The 21,100-nt window shown below is 38.0% G+C and overlaps 1 protein-coding gene across 1 annotated transcript in view; it reads left to right on the top strand.

Moving 5' to 3' along the window:
- The window catches only part of LOC108931021 (ecto-NOX disulfide-thiol exchanger 2-like), a 115,308-nt gene that overhangs the window by 17,883 nt on the left and 76,325 nt on the right, over positions 1-21,100 (top strand). Inside the window, exon 2 of the mRNA XM_018746572.2 lies at positions 17,769-17,912. Coding sequence (XP_018602088.2) covers positions 17,769-17,912 — 144 coding nt within the window. The remainder of the gene's footprint in view (positions 1-17,768; positions 17,913-21,100) is intronic.

The raw sequence follows: 21,100 nt of genomic DNA on the forward strand, positions 1-21,100 counted from the left end.
TTGCTGTTAATAATTTTAGTTGTCATTACTTCTGTAGTATGAACTGTGAGTGTTTCTATAAGATGTATGGTATGACAATTAAATGAAGATGCAGAGTGTATTGCTGTGTCAAAAATGGTTTGGTAGATTATCAATGGTTTAGGAAGATCCATTTGGCATTTAAGAAGGTTTGCCATTTCCCTTCATCACAGCAAATACTAAAGCTTTAGTGAGCTGTAAAGGTTTGGTGTCTTGCATTCAAATCTTCATTTCATGAAGGGAATCGATACTAGATGTTAACAAGATGGAATCTAAAGCTATTTTGGAAGTTAATGGTCCAGTTGGTACATATAACCCACCCTAGATCAGGCCGTTATGTTAAAATGTAGACGTGAAATGTGCACTCTGTCTGTGGGAGGGTGTATTTTCCACCTCAGTGAATTAAACCAAGTCACCAGTGCAGCTGAGGAATGTTTTTACAGTGCATGGTATTCAAAATGCCAGGTTGGATTTCTGTGTCGTTTGGCACTAACCTGACATGTTTAGTACAAGTTCATTGAAAAAAAAAACAGTGTACATGGTCACACCTGAAGGACATAGAATGTATGGTTGTGTTCCAAAATATATTAGTAATTCAGCTTTTACAAACCATTTCCATGAGCCCATCTTTTTGAATATGTTATACTTTGTTTTTTGAATATAATTAATTAAATAAATAAAAATACCTTTCCAAATGTCATAAAAGAGTAAAAGAACATTACAGTGTTATCAATTAAATGAAGGTTTCTTTCTACCGAAAAGCCAAAGAGTTTTATAATATTTTGTTTCAGCTCTGCTTCTTGTTAGCCATTTTATTTCTGCCAGTCTTGCGGTTCCTACTCATTCAAATGTAACAGTAGGCAGTGTACTGGTTGAGAACATGAAATGGTGATCTGAGTCTTGGTGGATCAACCCAGCTGCCTCCTTCTGCTGTAGTACCCTTAAGCAATGTGCTTAACCTAAATTGTGTCAGTGAAATACCTAACTATATAAATGTTTTTTTTTTTTTAAACTTTTAAGAAGTCATTGTAAACAAAAAAATTATTAGTATATTAATAAAATACCGAATATGCAGTGGTTAGTAGGTCCAAAGGGCTTGCATGTGAAAGCCATTTCCCGAGTCTGCAAATTTGCCATTTGTTATGTAATCATTTTTAAGAATATGCTGACTGAAGGCTACAAACTCCCTTTTTATGTGACGTTACAAGCTTTTCCTTAATGATTTGCATCCAGTGCTTGACTGATATGCTTCTATGTTTGGATCTAGCTGTATCGTTCACTTACTTTCATTTTTATGTAAAGTGAATTCAATTTGTATTACCATGGGGGGGCTTCATAGCAGTTTGTTTTCTTTCTGAGAGCTGGGATGAATGGAAATGGTGGTGTAATGATGAATGGATTGTGTCAACCATTGTGTCAAGAATCTGAGTCTCAAAAATCGTGTTTTGCTGCTGGCTGGATAAATAACCACTGTTAACAAGACCCTCCAAATCATGTTACAGCAACAGCACAGAATAAAAAAAATATGCACAGTTGCACAAATCCAATATCCTTTGTATGTCTTATTATAACCTTGTTGCTGGCAATTTGTTTTTTCAGTATCTGCAGCCTACGCTCAGGGTGTACATTGCCATGAAGTTGTCTCTCACACAGCATCTGCGGAAACTGTTTTTATTTCCAGACCTTCCCTCCCCACCACTTACTCTGGAAGTAAGCAGTGGTTCAACCCCCATTCTATGGGTTCAGCCAAGAGACTTTGCAGAATCCATAACATTCCTGTTTGTCTAACTGCATTATTTTGTGTTTGTTTTCTTTTGTTTACTTAAGTAATCCATTTGGGGCTACATGGGGGTCCTATTATATCGTTATGCAGTAGCCTTAGGGAAAATAAATTTGACCTGAGAATAAATAAATGTTTAATCTCCTGTTTGTACGTCCCACTTTTACCCTTTGAATCCTCTTATATTGTGTAAAATCAATCAACAACTTCTTACTAATCCCGACAGAATGCAGGAAGGGTGAGATATACGGTATCAGTAACTCCCATATTTACTATATTCAGATGACAGTCAGTCACAGCAGAGAATCAGGAAAGAAAACACCTTGCAATCTGGGCCTTTTTTATTTTACTGTAACAAAACAGTGGATTTTCACACCTGTTGGTGAGGTGTGACAAAGTAAACAATGTAATTTGCATATGGAAAATGTGCTGCCACAGGAAGTTGTTTTTCATCTGTAATCAGTTAGCCTTTGGCTGGACTGGGTTTACTGGCTTTTCTTTTCTTTTGGGCACTTTTAATTTAGTCCACTGGTTGCTATCTGCCCTTTATTTCCTAAATTGTCTCTTTGACCTGGCTATTTTTTCTCTTCATCCTGTGACCTTTTTAGAGGATTTGACTGGGTCTGTAGAAACATATGCTGGTAAAACAACTGATAACAAGGAGGGAATCATTTGTTTTTCTTGCCTTTTGCCTTTTAGTGTTTCTCAAAGCAAACTCAGAAAATGCTCTGCAATAAAAACCTGGGAATCCATAACTTAATTGTTTAACGAATAATGATCTTAACTGCCAGAGCTTAAGCAACACATGTGGTTACCATATATCAATATACTCATTAACAATGCTTTTTCTCTCCAAAGTCTAAATAATGGCAACATGGACATCATTCCCAACTCGTTTTATTTAATTCAGAAGCGCTTTTGTTCACTTCCAAACTGCAAGAATCAAGGATATACATATGAAAAATGTGTAGGTCTAATGATTTTCACTATTCACACGTGACAGAGACCGTTTCCTTTCTGTCAATGTAACAGACATCCCAGAAGCTTCACTTAGCAGAACTCCGCCTGCTGCCAGTATGGTCAAGATCTCTAATTTGAAAGATTAAAGTTTCATTGCAACACTCCTGTCCCCTTCAGAATGATAATTTTAAATTGTATAAAACTGCTCATAGTTTTTATATTGCATTAGAATAATGAAGCCATTGAGTACTATGCAAATTATAGGTATCCCATGTTGCAGGGATCTAATTTATTCCTGAAAATGCTCTGTATGCCAAATGTCTGTAAATCAGGAGGTGTTTTCTGATTGATTGTTTTAAATGGGGAAAAAGATGCATGCCTTGACTTTACGCACATTCCCAATTATTTCCACAAACACCCTCCAAACAATTAAAAACAGTCTCAGGAAATAGTAATTCAAACTTTACGATGATAAAGAATTAAAAACAAGGAAATTAAGAAAGACTAAACTGAGACATTTTATTATTTACTATGCTACTATACAGTTAGTACACATAAACATATGAAAGATACGGTAAATTTACTTTTACATTTATTCATTTAGCAGATGTTTTTCTCCAAAGCAACATTCATCTCGGAATAATACAAAAAATGCAGAAAGAGAGATTTGGATGCGGACATGTCATTTTGTCACATACCACCATATAAACTAGTACATGTGACACAAGTAGCTGCATATAAGCTTTTCCGTTGTTAAACAACTTGTTAAAAATTCTTAAAAATAACAAACCTATACATGTTTATCAACTATTTACAAGATTAGGGGAGAAGTGAGTCAGAAAGAGTTGAGTTCTGAGACCCTCTTCAATGTAGAGAGGTACTTAAAAAAAAAAAAAAAAAAAAAAAACATTAAAAAGGGGAAGCATTTTTGAAAACCATAATGAAGCAACTTCAAAAACAATGCCAAATTAAGCAGTTATCATAAATTGTTGACAAGTCTGTGACTGATTGGCTCATGACTTCTACATTATTCTGTCTCAAACACCCTAAAAAGTCTATAATACCAGGAGCAGTTCCGTCCACATATCAAACACAGGTACAACTTTTCTAGGGCCGTTAAACAAAAGTCTGTAAACCGGAAGTCTGTATATCAGAGTATACCAGTACTGTTATTGCTTGAACAGTTTTTCCAGATTTTGTTTTGGTGAGAACATAAAGTTATGTTATGTATCATATTGCTCAGTAATGATGACAAATCAGCTATTAAATATTTCATGTTGTTTTACTGGACCTCAGGGCCCAGGCAATGAAGAAAAACATTAGTGCAGCATTCTTTCTGTAGCATGTAAATTTGTAGACATGTACCCTATAATTAGGGTCAGAGCTACAGGCCTCAGTGGGGTCAGTGGCCTGTTGCCATGACAGCAGTTGACAGAGCTCCATCCAAGAAGACTTTCTGACCACTTCTGCTGTGTATGCCGTGCTAATCTCAGCCTGCTCTCTCACATGATTCCTAGCTGTGATTTTTTTTTTTTTTTCCTGTAGACATTACATTTTATCTCTGCCTATTGAACTTTGAGTTGTTTCTTATTTCTTCATCTTGTTTGTTAGTTTTATTTCTTGGTTTTTGTTCGATCATTTCCATTTATGTTGTGGAAGTTTTTTCATAGTACAGTTTAGGCGTTGCACTGTAGCCTATATATTCTACTGTATATATTTTAATAATGTACAGACATGCCTCTACTTATGTAAATTTGACTTACTTAATTCCAGATTTACATGAAAAATTCCCAGCATACACATTATTCACAGAAAGCGCTTTTATTTCATGCAAAAATTTGAAATACGTTAAGTACAAGTCAGCGTAGCTAGAGAAGGCAGGAAGCTGAATCTTCCCAGTTCTCACGTTTTGAGCCGTGAACGCATCTCCTCTTGTAAATGTAGTGCTTTTTTTGCATATTTTCTGCCCTTTTCATTATTCACAATGCCTGGTGGTAAACGTCCACTTGAAATAAAACAAGAACCATCTCACAAGCGTACAGCAATCGATTTGGAGATTAAATTGAAAATAATAATGAAGTATGAAGGTGGAAAAAAATTATCATCTATAGCACAGGAACCAGATTTAGCTGTATCAACTATAAATACAATAGTGAAGCATGCTGCACGTGTAAAGGAGCACGCGATGATGTTGAATGGCAGGGAAGGTGGTGGAATCTGACATATGTAACTTTTGACTTGCGTAAGGGGTTAAAGAACGGTCTTTTTGCGTGTGTCTGTATATCATTATATATTAATATATGTGTTAATATTAAAATAATATTAATTGAATGTATACTAAGGGTGGTGCAGTGGCACAGTGGGTCTTGGGTTCAAGTCCCACTTGGGGTGCCTTGCGACGGACTGGCGTCCTGTCCTGGTTGTGTCCTCTCCCCCTCCAGCCTTACGCGCTGTGTTGCTGGGTTAGGCTCTGGTTCGCTGTCACTCTGTATGGGACAATCAGTTCAGTCAGTGTGTGTGTGTGTGTGTGTGTGTGTGTGTGTGTGTGTGTGTGTGTGAGAGAATGCATACTAGTCATCTTAATTAATGTTATTATTGATTATATTGTTCTGTGCTGCAAAAAAGTATTTGAAGTGAAAAGCCAGCATCAGTATTGTTTTTATGTAATTTCTGTGTAGAAGAGAGAGGAAAAAATTAATTTTGCGTTAGTTTCTGCAATGTTTTGCGTTAGTCTGAAGTTGAGGGGCATGTCAGGCAATCAGTGTGGATGCACTTGGCTGTTCTCTGAACCAGTAAGTGATTCTCAGAGCCCCCTGTGATGAGCTCATGCTCAGCTCTGGAGAAATGAGTGCCTGGTGAATCAATAGCCCCCAATGTCGATCGGTTCTGTCCATCTAATACAAAGCTAGGCCGGAGCAACTCCCGATGCAATGGGCTTCTTGTGTCTACGCAACGAGGACGCCGACTGAAATGGAGGAACCGCAGCTAATTTTAGAAAGGAAGGGCAGGAAGCTGGCCTGATCTCAGCAAGGGCATATTTGGTGGAGCCTGAAATAGCATCGATGTAGTCAAATTTTTATTCTGTTGCAGTCTGGACAAAGAGTCATAAGCTTGTGCCTTACCTCACGTGGCCAGCTGAAGTCAGGGATTTATTCAGTTATGCTGGCATGCTAGACTTGTTTAAAACAAAATACATAGGTGGCTGAGCCAGCCAAATGCTGTGGTTTGCTTCGAAACAGATTGGATGATGACAGGTAGCAAAGCTAGTGCTCGAGTCTGTCTCAGGGGAGCAGTCATTTCCCTGCTGTGATTTAACATGCCGGACTGCCCTTTGGATGCTCGCTGGAATTCTGCGACGTTAAAAATATGATCATCATATAGCTGCATGCTGGCACCATGATTAATTGCAGTTATAAACCAGCCGGGCAAAAGACACAGATTTGTGCAGCTTTTTTAGTTCTGAGGCTCTACAGTATCTTGAGCTTTCTTCTGTGGACGTGACATCTGTGTTGTCTGGGCCTCAATATGCAATCAACTTTGCGGCAGATTTCAGATCCACCCTGTACAGTGCATTGTTGTCCTGGAAATGAAACTTCCTCGGCTGTCTCTCCGATTTGTCAAGTCACAGTTTTTATGCGTACCGTGGAATGGATTTAACTCTTTCCTCCAAAAGTCTAGTTTCCGCTTATCAAGCTAAGACTGGTAAACCTCCACATGGGAAAGACAGAAGGTAATCCTTGCTTTGTATGAATTTATTTTATTTGCTACTTTTATTTGTTTATTTATTTACTACACCTCTGTTGGCATTTCTGTCTGGGTCATATATAGGATCACACCTTCGTTTCTTTTCTCTTTTCTAGAAAAAAAAAAACACACCTGTTGCAAGAACCTAGTAACTCCACAGTGGAGAAAGTCAAAAGGGGTTACAGCTGCATAGATCAAGTCTAAATCTATTTTTAAGGGTTGAAAAAGAAGATGTAGCATAAATGTGTTTTGAATGAAATCAGTTGGATAAGGATGATTATATTTTTTTAAAGGAAAAGGCACTTTTTGAAATGTATTTCAAAGCCAGTTTAAAAGAGAAAAATGCATCCACCATTTACAAGATAAATCCGTCTGAGGAGACGAATGTGAGAGGAAATGGAGACAGCTTAACTTCATTGTTCTGGTTTTGAAGAGCGCCTTCTGAGGGAATTGGTTACAGAAAAAAGTTTTCACTGCCAGATAGACATTAACAAGCCAGATATGAACTCAATATTTCATTATGACAGACCCTTTAAAATACACACAATCTCATAAACAGAGATATTGTTATACAGGAATAGTGCTTTTAATATTATGTCTCAAACATTATCTGAAGCACGTTTTTTAAAATAGTCTAACATTTTTCATTTTCAGCTTGTCATTTTGTTAAACTATTTCCTTAGCAGGCTAACAGAGGTGCAATACTTTACTTTCAGTAGTTACGGTTGTCCATTTACTTCTTTCTGTTATAATTGACCTATGTGGTATGTAATTAAGCCACAAGTCTTTGTAAAATACAAGTCTATTCTATCGATAACATTCTTGATAACTCTTTCAGATTGCATGAGATGGAAAAATTTAATTTAATTTAATATTACATTTACACCTCTTCAGTTCTGTCGCTTTGCTCTAAAGGTATTTGGAATATTTACATTTATTCATCTAGCAGACACTTTTCTTCAAAGCGACGTACATCTCTGAGAAAAATACAAAGGTTGCATTACATCAACAGGAGCATGAGAGAGACAGTGAGTGCATTCAGCTACTGGAAAAAAACCCTCAAATAAAGGCACGCTAAAGTGCATAAGCGTCTCTTCCATTGGTAGTTTTTACTTCTGTAATTTCTAAAACATGGAATTACATTCGCAAGAGGAAGTTTTTGGTGTTAGCAAGATATTTGGGCAGCAGTGTATTCCAAACAGTTTGGACTCTAGGCCCTTCTGATGACCGTGAAGGATACCTTGTTCTGTTATACTGGGCCAGTGCTGAAAATAGGTATACTTTGGATTTTGTTTGGAGTACTAAGAGTCCGATGACCTGAGGTGGTTAAACTTTCTGATCTTGATACTGTATCTTATAGCTGGATCTTATAGCTGGAGTTTTGAACTTGACACAAACATCCAAGGGAATCCAATTAAGCAAGATGAAAAAAGGAGCGAGATCAGTACACTAAATATTATTCAGTGATATGTTATATAGGTTAAAATCTTTTTTTTTTTCTTTTTTTTACATAACAGAGTACTACATAATTAAGGTAAATCATACTGGATGCCAATTATATTTGCTTTCTTATTCTGTAATTAAATATCCCCTGCCTCTTGTGTATTCAGGAGCAATATGCCACACTTTCATGTACTGCAGCGTTTTTGAATAAATTAAAAAGTTATGCATAAATATGCATAGATACTTTTGGGTTGTTTATATGTATTTCATAACAAAAAATCTCTCCACCATTCATTCTTGAACTGCTTTGTTTTCAAAAGGATTTAACAAAAAAGGTTTCCATTTTATTTGCAACTCTTCTTCTTGATGTGATAGCGATGTTCCTGGATTTTTTTTACTTCTCAAACCATTTATGATCCTTCCTGGTTCAGTTCAACGTAGATCACTATGTACTCTAGGTAGGGGAGTAGCTAAGAATTCTAACCCCCCTGAAAAAATATTACTGAAATCAAATACATTATGTCCTGTAATTTCATGTAAGCTGTCTCCAGGTCTGGACAGCTGACAAAACTGTGACTGTGACATCCCACAAAGAGCATTACATACCCATTGGTACTGATATCATGTAGTTGCCTAGCACTTTCATGCAAACCTGGAACATAGTAAACATAGTTTAGAGGTTTGTACAGCTGAATATTTTTATTGCAGCTGTTCAGGTTATATAGCCGGATCAAGGACACAACAACGCTCCTACCCTCATGAATCTGTTACGTATGGTTTTTCATACAGAAGGACGCCGAATTAAATGAATTTAACCCAAGCTCTTAATCACAATTTAGACAGCCTTTATATAAACTTAACAAAACAAACCCTACATTTTAGCTGCTGTTGGCTTATACTCAGTGACAAACACTCTTTTCCATGAACTTTTAGGTTTTTTTTTTAAAAAGAAAATGCATGAACCCAAAAAGCGAACCAAAGGATCCTGCTGTTTTCACTCTTACATTTAAACTGAAGATCATTTAGCCTAAGTGCAGCAGATGCACAGCCCTAGCTGCTGAAGTTGAGAATATGCGGCTGCATTTCTGAAACTACAGGTACTCAATGAATGGAAAGACTGCGCTGATGCATGCTCAGGAAGCAGATATTGTCAGGGACTGTCCAACGATAGAGAATACAAGGATTTGTTTCTTCTGCATTGTGATTCACGCCTCCAGCTGTCTGTGCTCATAAAAGGCTTGAGTACTCATGTAAAACATATAAAACTCACATTTGCACATCACCACAATGAGTAAGACGGATATGCAGTGCATCATGACAATCAGTGTGGCTTTTGATATTGGGCTCAGTATCCTATATCCTGCGTGGTTGAAGCAGAAACTAAAGGGATGGGAAAGGCCAGGCTGAAGGAATGAATCCTCCAGTGAATGGCACAAGCCCTATCACTGACCTCTTCTTCTAACACAACACATGTTCTGCTCCGGGAGAGATCTGGGGACTTTGAGGCCAATGTAAGCTGATTAGGCTGCAGACCAAAGATTCATTAACTGTGTTCAGTGGCATTGAAATGAGTGACTGAGAGATTAAACTAATTCAGCCCTCCATGAATCCCCTAGAGGGGCATCAGAATGACAGAGGTGAATTTCCTCTTTGTCACCAAGATAATGAATGCTGATTTAATTTTATTTTGCGTCGAAGATGATAATTTAACAGAAGTCGTAAGCCTGTGGATATTTTTGTTAATGCTTCAACTGATGTTTGCAGCGTCTTTCATTCTGGAAGGCTGGGTCTGAAATCAAACAACATTTTCAAGAACATATGGCTGCATTAGTGTTTGTTTGTTTATTGGTGTGTATATTCGTAGATGTTTGTCTTTGGCAGTATTGCAAGCCATTTCTGCCCATTCTTGTATGTACAGTATGGTTATGCAATTAAATTGTCAGCACCTACAGTAAGTTAAGAACTGGCTGTACAGTCTCTTTGAGGCTTCTTCAATAAATTTGTATTCATAGCTGCTACTGTTTTCCAATCATCCTGCTTTTGCTTTTAATGGCTTTTCATTTCGATGTATTTATTCACGGGTATTTGTCAACAAGTGTCAAAGGCTGGATGCTCGAGGCCTCTTCAGCTATTTGAGCAGTTGAGCACATTTTAGCTTTTTGAGGCTGCAAGATTAACTTCTGAAGTTTGAATTTTGAGAATGTGCCAGTTGTTTTTTTTTTTTTTTTTTTTTTTTCCCCAGCTAAATCCCCTGTAATTACGCACCAAAATAATATGGTCGGAAAAATCTCTGGGTAGGCTCCCACTCCAGTCCTACATATCAGGGTCTCAACAGGGAGGAGTGATGCAGAGCTACCATGCTCCCTATAAACTTAAGCTGTCATCTCATTGTTTGAAATATATTCCCGACAGGCAGAGCTGACAAAAACAAAACAAAGCTCTGCTTTGCTCAGAGCAAATGGCCCATTGTGGGTGGTTTTCATAGATCATGTCTAATTGCAAATTCTGCTTTTGGAAATGTGCCAGTGGTGGAGCAAGTGGTCATTTTTCTACCCAACCTATGGATTAATGACTGTGATCTAAATAGTAAAATCGTCTAAACGTATTGGTTTAGTTCTTAAATAAGGGTTCTCTGCATGAGGGACAATTTTGCTTTTTATTTTTGACTTTGCATAGTTTTCTCCGAGCAGGCTGAGTAGCTGTTTCTATTTGGAACTATTCAAGAAGTCAATAGTGTGAAGATGATATGAGCTTGAGTGAGTTAATAAGAAGCTGGGAGGTATAAAATATACAATGACTTAGTTTTTCTCCAATTGTAGAAAGCCACCAAAGGATTTTTCATTAGAGATCAGGAATTAGTTGATGTTTTGCTTATATAACTCTAATCTAAGCATTATTCTCTTTCAGAATAAAAGACAAACCAAGGTTCTTCCATGTTGAAAAGTCTGTCCGTGCTTTTGTACACTTTGGTTTTTCCTTCACTGCATTTGGAGGATATTTTACTATAAGCATCCAATTAACTTTATTAACATTCCAGTCCCTTTATCACTCAGCCGATATGCTTTCTATTGCCTCACAAGTGTCCGCTTTGTTTACCATTGCTGTTTCAGATCTTGGAATTGTGACCTGTAATGCCGACGGCCTTTTCGTTTTCCAGATGAATTTGTTTCGGCATCGCACATTCATAGTCATCAGCTTTATTTACCCAAAGTTCTGTTCAGCAGCTCTCTGGTGCTCTCTCACACACAGGCACACTCACAGATTGCACATTTTCCTTGAAAATAATTGACTTGAAAGCAGTCTTATTTCAGTATTGGATACAGTTAATGCGGTGTTGCATTTACTGGGTCTATTGACAAGTATTTGCTTTTAGATGCAACACTCACTGACATGTTAATTTGTGCACCTGGTCCATAAATAGTTTGATTTACTAATTAAAGCTGCCATGAATGTTCTCTCAGAGCTCATTTAGTCCATTAATGTAAACAGTCCTGTTGAATTTTGTTTTTATTTAGGCATCTCTTTATTTCTGTTGTCTGTTAAGAGTTTCTAATAAACTCTCAGGAGTTCTTTTCACACATTTGATCTGAGTAAAAAGCTAAGTCTGTGAGTTACAGCGATTCCAAATATGATTGTCACACTTCTGCTGACAGGATAATTATGAAAAGTAAAACAACTCATTTAGCCACAAGTTTGAGCCTTCTCTATAGAATAAGTGGAGGAAAGAGCAGAGACTTCTTGCTTAGCAGTTCTCTTCTCTAGTGTGATTTTCCTCATCCAACAGTGCTCCACACACAGGGAGTTTATGATGAAACCTGGAGGCACAGTTTTTTTTCCTCTATCTTTTTCTTTTTTTTCTTTTTTCCCTCTATTGCTGCAGGGTTTCAGTGTCTCAGCTGTTTGAGAAATGCTGCAAATGTACTCTTGACCTTTAGAAAAGTGGATAATGTGCAGGGCTCCAGTCATTACAAATTATAAAAGTAACCAGGACTATTATAAAAGACTTGCCACCAAAACAGATTCAGTTCAAGTCCCAGGAGGGGACCTTCTGCTGTGTCCTTGAGCAAGAGACATGACATGGTAAATACATGATTCTTCAAAATGTGAGATGTAAATGAAACTTCTCAAGTGAGTTTTTAAATGTCTGCTTAGCAAATTCCTAATTCTCTTTTTTCTTCATCGTGACATGTTTTTTAGCTTTACATTACAATGATCTAGTGCACTATACGTTATTTGAAACAGTGGGTCTGTGCCATGCACTAAACCATATGAAGAAATCCCAAGGTTTGTGTAACAGCATGTTTTCAGCATGGAGAATTGTTAGCCTCACTAATCATATCTCATAATAAGACAGAATTAGGATTTTACAACCTTATTGTCTCATTAGATCAATGATCAGTTTTTTTCTGCTTTAATTCTGTAGAGTAGAAAGTACTAGAAAAATGTCTTGTGATACATCTCATGGTCTTTAACAGTCTAATATGAATGTTTGCCAAATATAATTTTGCTCTGATAATTTGTGAACAGGAAACATGCATATTAACATGTATTTATTCATGTGATATTTCACAATCAGTCAGAGTGGGATTTGTTTAAATAATTCTATGGTATTATGTGATATTTACATTTCCACCTATTGCATAAATACATAAAACGAAAACGTATAGTCACTCAAACCTTGGTGTTGGTGTGCTGATTTTTAATGCTTTGCATAAATGTGTGGTTAAATGTTTGGCAAAGGTAAAAGAGTTACAAACATTTGATATCCTTGGTAAAAGCTCTCATATGTTAAATGATTTTTTCATAATAATTAAATGGAAAGAAAGGTAATTAAAAGTTAATTAAATAGCTGTGACAGATAGCAACTCTTTTTTTTTTTTTTTTTTTTCTTTTTTTTTTTGCACTGTGAGGGAAAGATTCCATTTTTGTGTCAGTGTTAAGCTGTTTATTATCTAGTCAGATGATTAATGGCCTCCATTTGGGCCAATCGGAGGCGCGCTGTTTCACGTTGGTGAGCGGATGTGTTTGGCACCATGTTTCCCACCACCTGCTGCAGGCCTGAGGAGACCTGCACTGGGAATCTTCCCTGTGGTTCTTTCCTCCTTTGTCCCAGCAGGACTTTCCACAGACACAGTGGGCAAGAACTCCTTTGACACAGTCTCCTTGCTGTATACTCTACTTTCGGCACCCCTTCAGTGCAATGCTGCACATGTTTGACTCTGCTACCATAATACATCCATAATTCTCTTGGTAAAGCAAAGATAAATATTTGCCCTTGTAGGTCATGTGTTGTTGATCTTCCCATTTATACCACAAGGGCAGACTTTACTTGTATTATTTTAGAACTTTAGCTAACTAAAAATTGTTCTGGCTAGTGCTGTGTGTTCCATCTGTGGCAGTACTGCTGTTAAAAATGTTTTCGTAACACATTTTATGGATGTTCAAAGCATACGGCTTTGGCCACTCTACGGTGCAATCATTCAGTGGACTGTTGGTAGTGTGGCTGAGAACCTTGTGTTCCATCCCTAGCAGCATTCTGTACAATTTTATGTTCACCCTTTTGGCAGATACACTGCCTTGCATCTTTGGATTACCCATATTGAATAGAAATATGTTTACAAATTTCAAAATGGCTTTTATTTTTTCTATCTGTTTACATTTTCCCATGTGTTATTAATTTGTATGTAATAAATGCCACTGTGTCAATGTTAATGGCATATATTGCCTCCTGAATCTTCTGCCCTCCACTTGAATCCTTAGGCTTGACAGGAATGTGTCCGTTATCAGTCACAGTGATTGAGTTCATCCATTTGATTAATAATATAGGGCATAGTTATCCCCGCCACAAAAAAAAAAAAAAACTGACAGTCACACCTGGAAAAATTGTGCATTAGCAAGTAATGGGTAGCTATTGCGGGAATTACCCATGTGTGGAAAAATCTGGAGATTCTTGTCAGAGGATAGACAGAAAGTGGAGAAAGCTGTTGGTTTATGCATAGAGATTATTTTATAAAAGTTTAATTGTAACTTGTGCTGAATGTTTAGAGGTGCAGTCCTAATTTATAGTGTTGGACATTGCTTTATTTCTTATGCTGTTGTAGTTCTTTTTTCAGATAGCTGGAAATCCATTTTAGTTAATTAGCTGCTTTACTAAGAGTTGTGTTTGTGCTTGATTTTTCACCATGATAGAAAAATAAAAATGCATGCAAATCCATCCATCCCATTTGTCTGCCTGATCACTGGTAGATCCCTACATGCCACAACATATTATATATTTATTCTTTATAATAACATAAATAGGTGATTCCCTAATATGTCTTTTTTATATGGCTGATAAATCCTGTTTTTACTTTAATCTTAATTTTTCTTTAAGCAGAATTTTGTGTTCTTTAAGCAGAATATTAATTTGTCCATGTAGACACTTTGATAAATATTGAGGTAAATACTGAAGAGTAATAGTTACCTCAGTTGTCTGATTACAGTGCACCTTTCTTTGTTGTTGCCATCAGCTGAATCATGGTTTTTCCAAGTTGGTTTTTAAATGTATTCTTCCCATAGATTTACGGGCTTTCATTTAGCTGACACGTTTCTCCAGAGCGACTTACAATGTGAAGCTACTTGCAATTATTTTCTCATTTGTACAGCTGGATAATTTCACTGGAGCAATTTTGGTTAAGTTCTTTGCTCAAGGGTATTACAGCTAGTGGTGGGGTTCAAACCTGCAATTTTTGGGTCCAAAGGAAGCAGCCAAGGGCAGTGGGCTTGGGAGAAAACAACAGGTGCAAATATCAAAAGGGATATGGTATTTGGTTTGTTGAGGCCCGTTCTTATGAAACATGTAAATCATTGTTTGCAGTAAGCAAGCCCTCCACTGTTTTTTACAAGCCGTACTTGAATTAATCCCAGTAATATTTCAGGCTTTGTAAACAGGCGGTAGTGAGGGAACGGGAGCAAAAGGAAAGTTTCATAAGGGAGCAAAACTTAAATTTCATAGCGAAACTCAGCAGGTGAAACTTTCCTTACGCTTCAGTTCCATTTTGTTTGTAATTTAGACTTCTTTACTTATTCTGTATGCGAAAGTGGCACTGAAAGATATACTTTGCGACGTGCAGTGTCGTGGAAATGCTAACATAACCACTTGCAGGCTTTTCTGAGGAAAATGCCACAGGGAAATCTTTCCGCCCGGTTTGTACTTTCTCTTATGTATTACATTATTTATTTCACTTATTTGATTAACAGATGTTCCGTCATTCCTTCTTTTTTGTCTGGGTTCTTTTAAATGGCAGGAAACACTAATTAAATATGTATAAAACCAGGGCTGAATGGCAGGAAGGGAATGTATTATTTCTTTTAGCTAAAAACCACAGCATTAAATCGTAATGGCTGTATGTGTTATGAGATAAAAAGTACAAGGGCAGGCAATGAGATGGGAAGTTACACAAAAGAAAAGGCTGGAATATGTGGATATGAAAAGGCTGAAAGAAAGCAGCCTACCTACGATGACCTATCTGCTGTTTGAACCCACAGGACTAAGGATGGCAGCCTGAAGGGTAGGGTCTATGTAACACTTTGCATCACTTTTGTTAATACAGATCATTATCACATGTATTTATAAACACAGGCATAAGATTGTTACCCTCAAATCAGAGTCGTCACGTGTCTTCACATCTGGAGCACTTTTGTAATCGCAATATTTGTGCTATGTACATAATAACCCTTTTACAGGACTTATTGCATATTTCCGTTCACATCTTTATCTTTCAGAATGACTTACACCGTATGGCCTTCTGAAAATCTTTGCTTATTTTAATACCTTGAGAACACTACAATTTCCTTATGAAGCTGGCACCCCATTAATTATGTCTTTCATTAAATACCAGTCATTCTACATTTATGCTGCCTTTTAACAATCTGTGCCATGAATTTCTATGTAAGTATCAGTGATAAAATAGAACATCATAATCATACTTAATCATTGTTAATGGAAAATATTAAACTTATGAACCCAAGATCCGTACGCAAACACTAATTGGACTGGAAGTGCCCCTAGATGTATTGCATGTGTCTTCTGATTTGTGAAAAAAAATGCTGCAGCTTATTAAGTTCAGGACTGGCCAATGAAGTGTTGCGTGAGTCCGGATTTCCAAATCCCTTCTGTCCATAATCCCGTAATTTAATCATTAGGCTTATTTGGCTGTTTGTCCACATTTTATTCAAGTGAATCCCATATCACCAATTAAGGGAACAAGGAACTGCAGTGTACCCATATACAAACATCCAAAAGCTAGATGACGGCTGGAAATATTCCCGCTGCATCTGGGCTTTCAGTTACTGAATCATCATAGCAGAGCAGCCTTCATTATCTCATTTACTCAAGTTTGTCTGCCAAAAACTTATTAACACTCAAATAGCTATGAAATTTGCTCCATTGTTTCGACTTTGCTGGCACTTTCCAGAACACTCCGTTACACATCACAGTAATTTGTGCATTCATTACGATTGGTGGTGAAACTGTGCTCTGATTTAAGCTTAATAACTGTGAGTTTTGGAGGCTGAGCAGTCAGGGTGCATTATGAGCATGCCTGCTGGGCACAATCTCAGTCCATGCCTGGTGAATATCACTGCCAGAAGATTATACCATTACTGGGATGTCTCAGCTGTGGACTCCCTTTCTGTCTCCGAAAGGAAGAGAGCTGGACAGTGCAGGTTCATTATTGTTTTTCCTCGAGAAAAGCAAACTAGCAGAAACCAAATAAATTATGCTCTTGTCTTTTGAGTTCTTGAGTGGCATTCATGGATTTTCTGCAGACCCACCCCCGTATTCAGATCTGCCTTTAACTGCGTGATAATTAATTGTTTAAGTGCCTTTGATCAAAACAAATGTGGAAGCTAAGTTGGTGAAGGATAAGAGTCTGAGAACGGTTTTCAGAATGTCATACACTCTTTGGGTCCCGACTGTCCAATCCTTTACAGAGGATTGTGTTTTATTGTGGCCTGTATGGCTACTGTTTATATGCATGTAAGGTGCCAAGTCGGAGCCGACCCATAGTGACCACTCGCATGGTTTCCAAGTAAAGTCAAGGGAGGAACAGAGGTGGGATGCCAGGTCCTCCCTCTGCATGACGGGGGAGGCAAACACAGGGAGAAAAACAGGGCCACTGCAAAGCCCAAGTAGGACTAGAACCCCATACCCCTCACATAGCAAGGCACCAGTCAAACCTGCCACGCCACTGCACTCCCCCCGCTCTTTATATACATTTCTGTAAAACATTGTGTGGGTGGCACAGCAGTGCAGAGTGTAGTGCTGGTGCCTCACAACTCATGGGCTGTGGATTTTGCTGTGGGTTCAAATCGAACTCAGTGTATGGACTTTGTTTTCCCCTTGTTCTTGTCTTCCAATATTCGAAAGACGTATCATAGCTGAATTGGTGATAATTTATGATCCTATGATGGTGATTCAGCAGGTTTGGCTGGGGCCTGCTCTCTGGTGGGTCTGGGGTTCGAGTCCTGCTTGGGGTGTGTTGTTCCCCCCCGGGCCTTGTGCCCTGTGTTGCTGGGCTAGGCTCTGGTTTGCTGCAACCCAGCTTGGGACAAGCAGTTTCAGACAGTGTGTGTGTGTGTGTGTGTGTGTGTGTGTGTGTGTGTGTGTGTGTGTGCTATTCAAGGTGTACCCTGCCTTCTGTCCTGTGTTTCCAGGATATGCTCCAGACCATCACAACTCTGTATTGGACCAGAAGTTATTGAAAACGAATGAATGACCATACTGTGTAAAGGTAGCAAATGTATCATTGAGCACAATCCTTTATGCTTTGTCTTTTTTCAGGACTAAATCCACTCACTTTTGACCCAGCCTCAAACAACGAGCCCCTGCAATTTGGAAACGCCAATGGTCCACTGATGACAGATTGCCCACTGGAGACCAGTGCCGAGAACAGCAAGAAGAGAAAAAGACCAAACCTTCCCACAGGTAAGACTGCTGGAGCCTTTAATGGTTTCCAATAAAACTCTGGGTCCAAAGGTCTCATTTTCTCTCAAGGGGCATTTCAGGTTTTTGTCATAATAAGCGTTACATAAATTCGATCATCTGATAAGCACTACATGAGGTATTCATAATACCTCCATCATAATGCATCATACTTTCTAAGGCACCAAATTACCTTTCTTGTGTCCTAAAGCTGTGGTGGTCTTAATACAAGCATGATTAAACAGTGTTTACTTAGAGGCCCTAAAATGAATTAAAGTCACTAGATTTTGGCTTGTGTTGAATCTTTTTTAGAATGACGCCAGAGTCTTCTTTGTCATGACACTAAATGATTTTGTGTGGGTTATTATTGCATTTTTCAACAATTGCTCAGTAGGCACTGTAATTGTCCTTATTAACAGTATAAAAGGTTTTCAACTCATTTGCCGTAGATGACCTGCTGATGGGACTAATTGGCCATGTATGAATTTCCCTCTGCCTAATTGTCACAAGTTGTTTCGCCCGAATTAGGCTTCACATGGATAATTGTAATTAAAGGCATGGCCTGTAATGTAATTACAGACTTGAATAACGGTGCACCGAATGAAGAATTGATGTTTTACAGGATTATTTCTAAAAAATCAGTAATAAATCATGAATGAATGGTAACAATTTTCTAAGGTCACGAAAAAGTTTTTCAGTTTGTCGCTGTTTTTTTCTGGGCTGTGTGTTTAATGCTAAGTGATTACAGCAAATGCTACAAATGTATTGGAATACAATTTGGGTAAATGAGGGTTATCACATGTGTTAAAAGCTATGGCTTCAACATAGGGTGCTCAGAAAGCTGGGTCAATTTTTAAAATCCTGAGGTATAATTTTCACGACGTGTTGCGTCAGTTCCTTGCCACCACAAGTAGTGTCTTTCAGTATTACAGCGCATCCACATATGTGGTGACCCAGGTGGTTTTAAGAGGCTGACATTGTTCTAATACACTTGAAAAGGCCCTCCCAGTCATGAGATTTGAACCCACTCGAGCGTTTATGGAACATTCAAAGGTGACACTCAAGACACCGTTTCCTACTCTGCTAGCCAAACACAGGTCAAGTGGCTGTCTTGCAAGGAGTGACATTTCATGTCACCCACAGAATTATCTACATTTTTATACTATATACCACAAAAGCTCCACTGGGGTCCTGCAGGGACTCAATACCCCGTTAAGCCCCTTTACGTTATTGCTCACTTTCTTTGTCCACTACTTGTACTTTCACATACTGTATTTTAATTTATTCAGAAATACATATGGACTTAATGTTTATACTGAAATAATATTGCTTTAAAAATTTGACATCATATGATTTTATTCACATTCAATTCAAGAAAGAGATTAAGAACACCGCAGTGCAGTGGGATCGCATTTTAAATATACAAATGTGAAATAGATTCATGATTGATTTTGATTGAGAGTGTGACCTGAAAAATTGATTTGAGTGACAGCATGACTTGCTGCACTCGCACAGCTCTCCGTTTCTTCAGGGTGTACCGCTCCATCATTTGAAAGGAAGGTCTCAGCAAATGAATTTTTAACTACACAAGGATTTTGTAAAATTTATTTATTACCATCTTTGCTGCCACAACACTTTCCAGCAAATGTGTGAGACTCCTCTAGAGTATCTGAGTCCCTCTCAGCTGCTCTGAAGCGATGATTTGTATGCTATTTCGTTTTGCATTCCGAACCTTGTGTCTGAATGTGCATCGAGGCTGACACGGCTTATAGTCAGACTTTGCTACCAGGTTTGTTCAGAGTCATACTGCAACGTCAGGGATACTGTTGGCGGTTATGGTTCAGGTTGCGATCTCAAGAGGGTCCCAACAGCGACGGCCTTTGTTGCGCTCGATTGGTTTGGTCCCGGTCGCATATTGCGTCAAGCAGATGGAGCATTTTCAAATTGCGGGTGGTTATTTATAGGCAATCACTTTAGATCCAGCACAGCCTGCTTGTTTGTTTATGAAGAGGTCTGCCAGGTTCAGTAATTTCATCCAACAGGGCTCATCCCAGCCGGGCTTAATTCAAAATATGTCACACCTCCTAATCAAATTAACAATGTGTTTTATTACCTTTCAGGAAGAATTAAGGCTCTGTAAAGAAGACACTTTTATTAGCTTTGGGTTTGTTGTTTTTCATTAGACAGAAGATTAGAGTTTTTGCCCCTTGTGTTTTACAGACACGGATGTTGTAAATTGGAAACTGATGATGGTAGGGTAATGTATGCTTGTAGGCTAATGTATGCTTTCATATAAATTGCAGGCGAAGCCATTTAATGGGATATTTTGAGTCTTACGGGGATAATGTTACACAGCAAAGTGTGCAGATGAAAGCCAGCCTTAGATGCCTATTCAAATTGAACTTAATAGTGCAAATCATGTGTGTCCATTTTAAGAGAGCTGGTTCTTATTTACTCGCTATAAGAGCAAAAGAGGGGTTGCTTCCAAGTAAGCTGCCATTCATCTGTACTAAATGAGTCACCATGAACTGTGAAATTACACGTCTTTTTCTTCTCCTTCTTTCCCCCGTCAAAAATTGACCATTTTCAAACACTCAGCTGCGTACTTATTAATGATGAAGGCTTTCGGCTATTCAAAGACTTATTTAAGTTTTAATGTTGCTGTGGTTCAATTTAGTTTCTCGGAAGAGACATATGTACATACAAAGCATTAAGTTGGATTGCTGCAGCGATATGCCTTGAAAACATTCCTTTTACTAGTCATCTGCTCCATTAGTGTATTTTTGTTGCAAGCTTGTCATAGTTCCTGTCCCTTGTTACTTTGGTGCAGTGTAGCTCCGCTAATGCAAAAATGTCAAAATGCCAGCACTTTTCAGTGTCTATCTAATGCACTTATGTAAGACTAATGACGTGCTCACATTTTCTGAGGGAACAGATAATTCATTGCCACGAACTTAATTACCAGCAAGGCAAAATTTCCTTAGACCAATACATGTACTTAGTATATTTGTTTTAACTAAAATCTATTTAACATGTAATATGACTTCACTGCTCCCTTTCCATTACCTAGAGAAAGGAAAAATGCTCTTTGGTTGGATAATCATGCTGAGTGTGTTGCAGAAAAGAGGTTTATACTCTGTTTATTCATATTTGATGATCAGTGATTTGGTACACCTGTGGGATGCTTCATG

Source organism: Scleropages formosus, chromosome 14 (assembly GCF_900964775.1).
Source record: "Scleropages formosus chromosome 14, fSclFor1.1, whole genome shotgun sequence".
In the NCBI taxonomy this organism is placed as follows: domain Eukaryota; kingdom Metazoa; phylum Chordata; class Actinopteri; order Osteoglossiformes; family Osteoglossidae; genus Scleropages; species Scleropages formosus.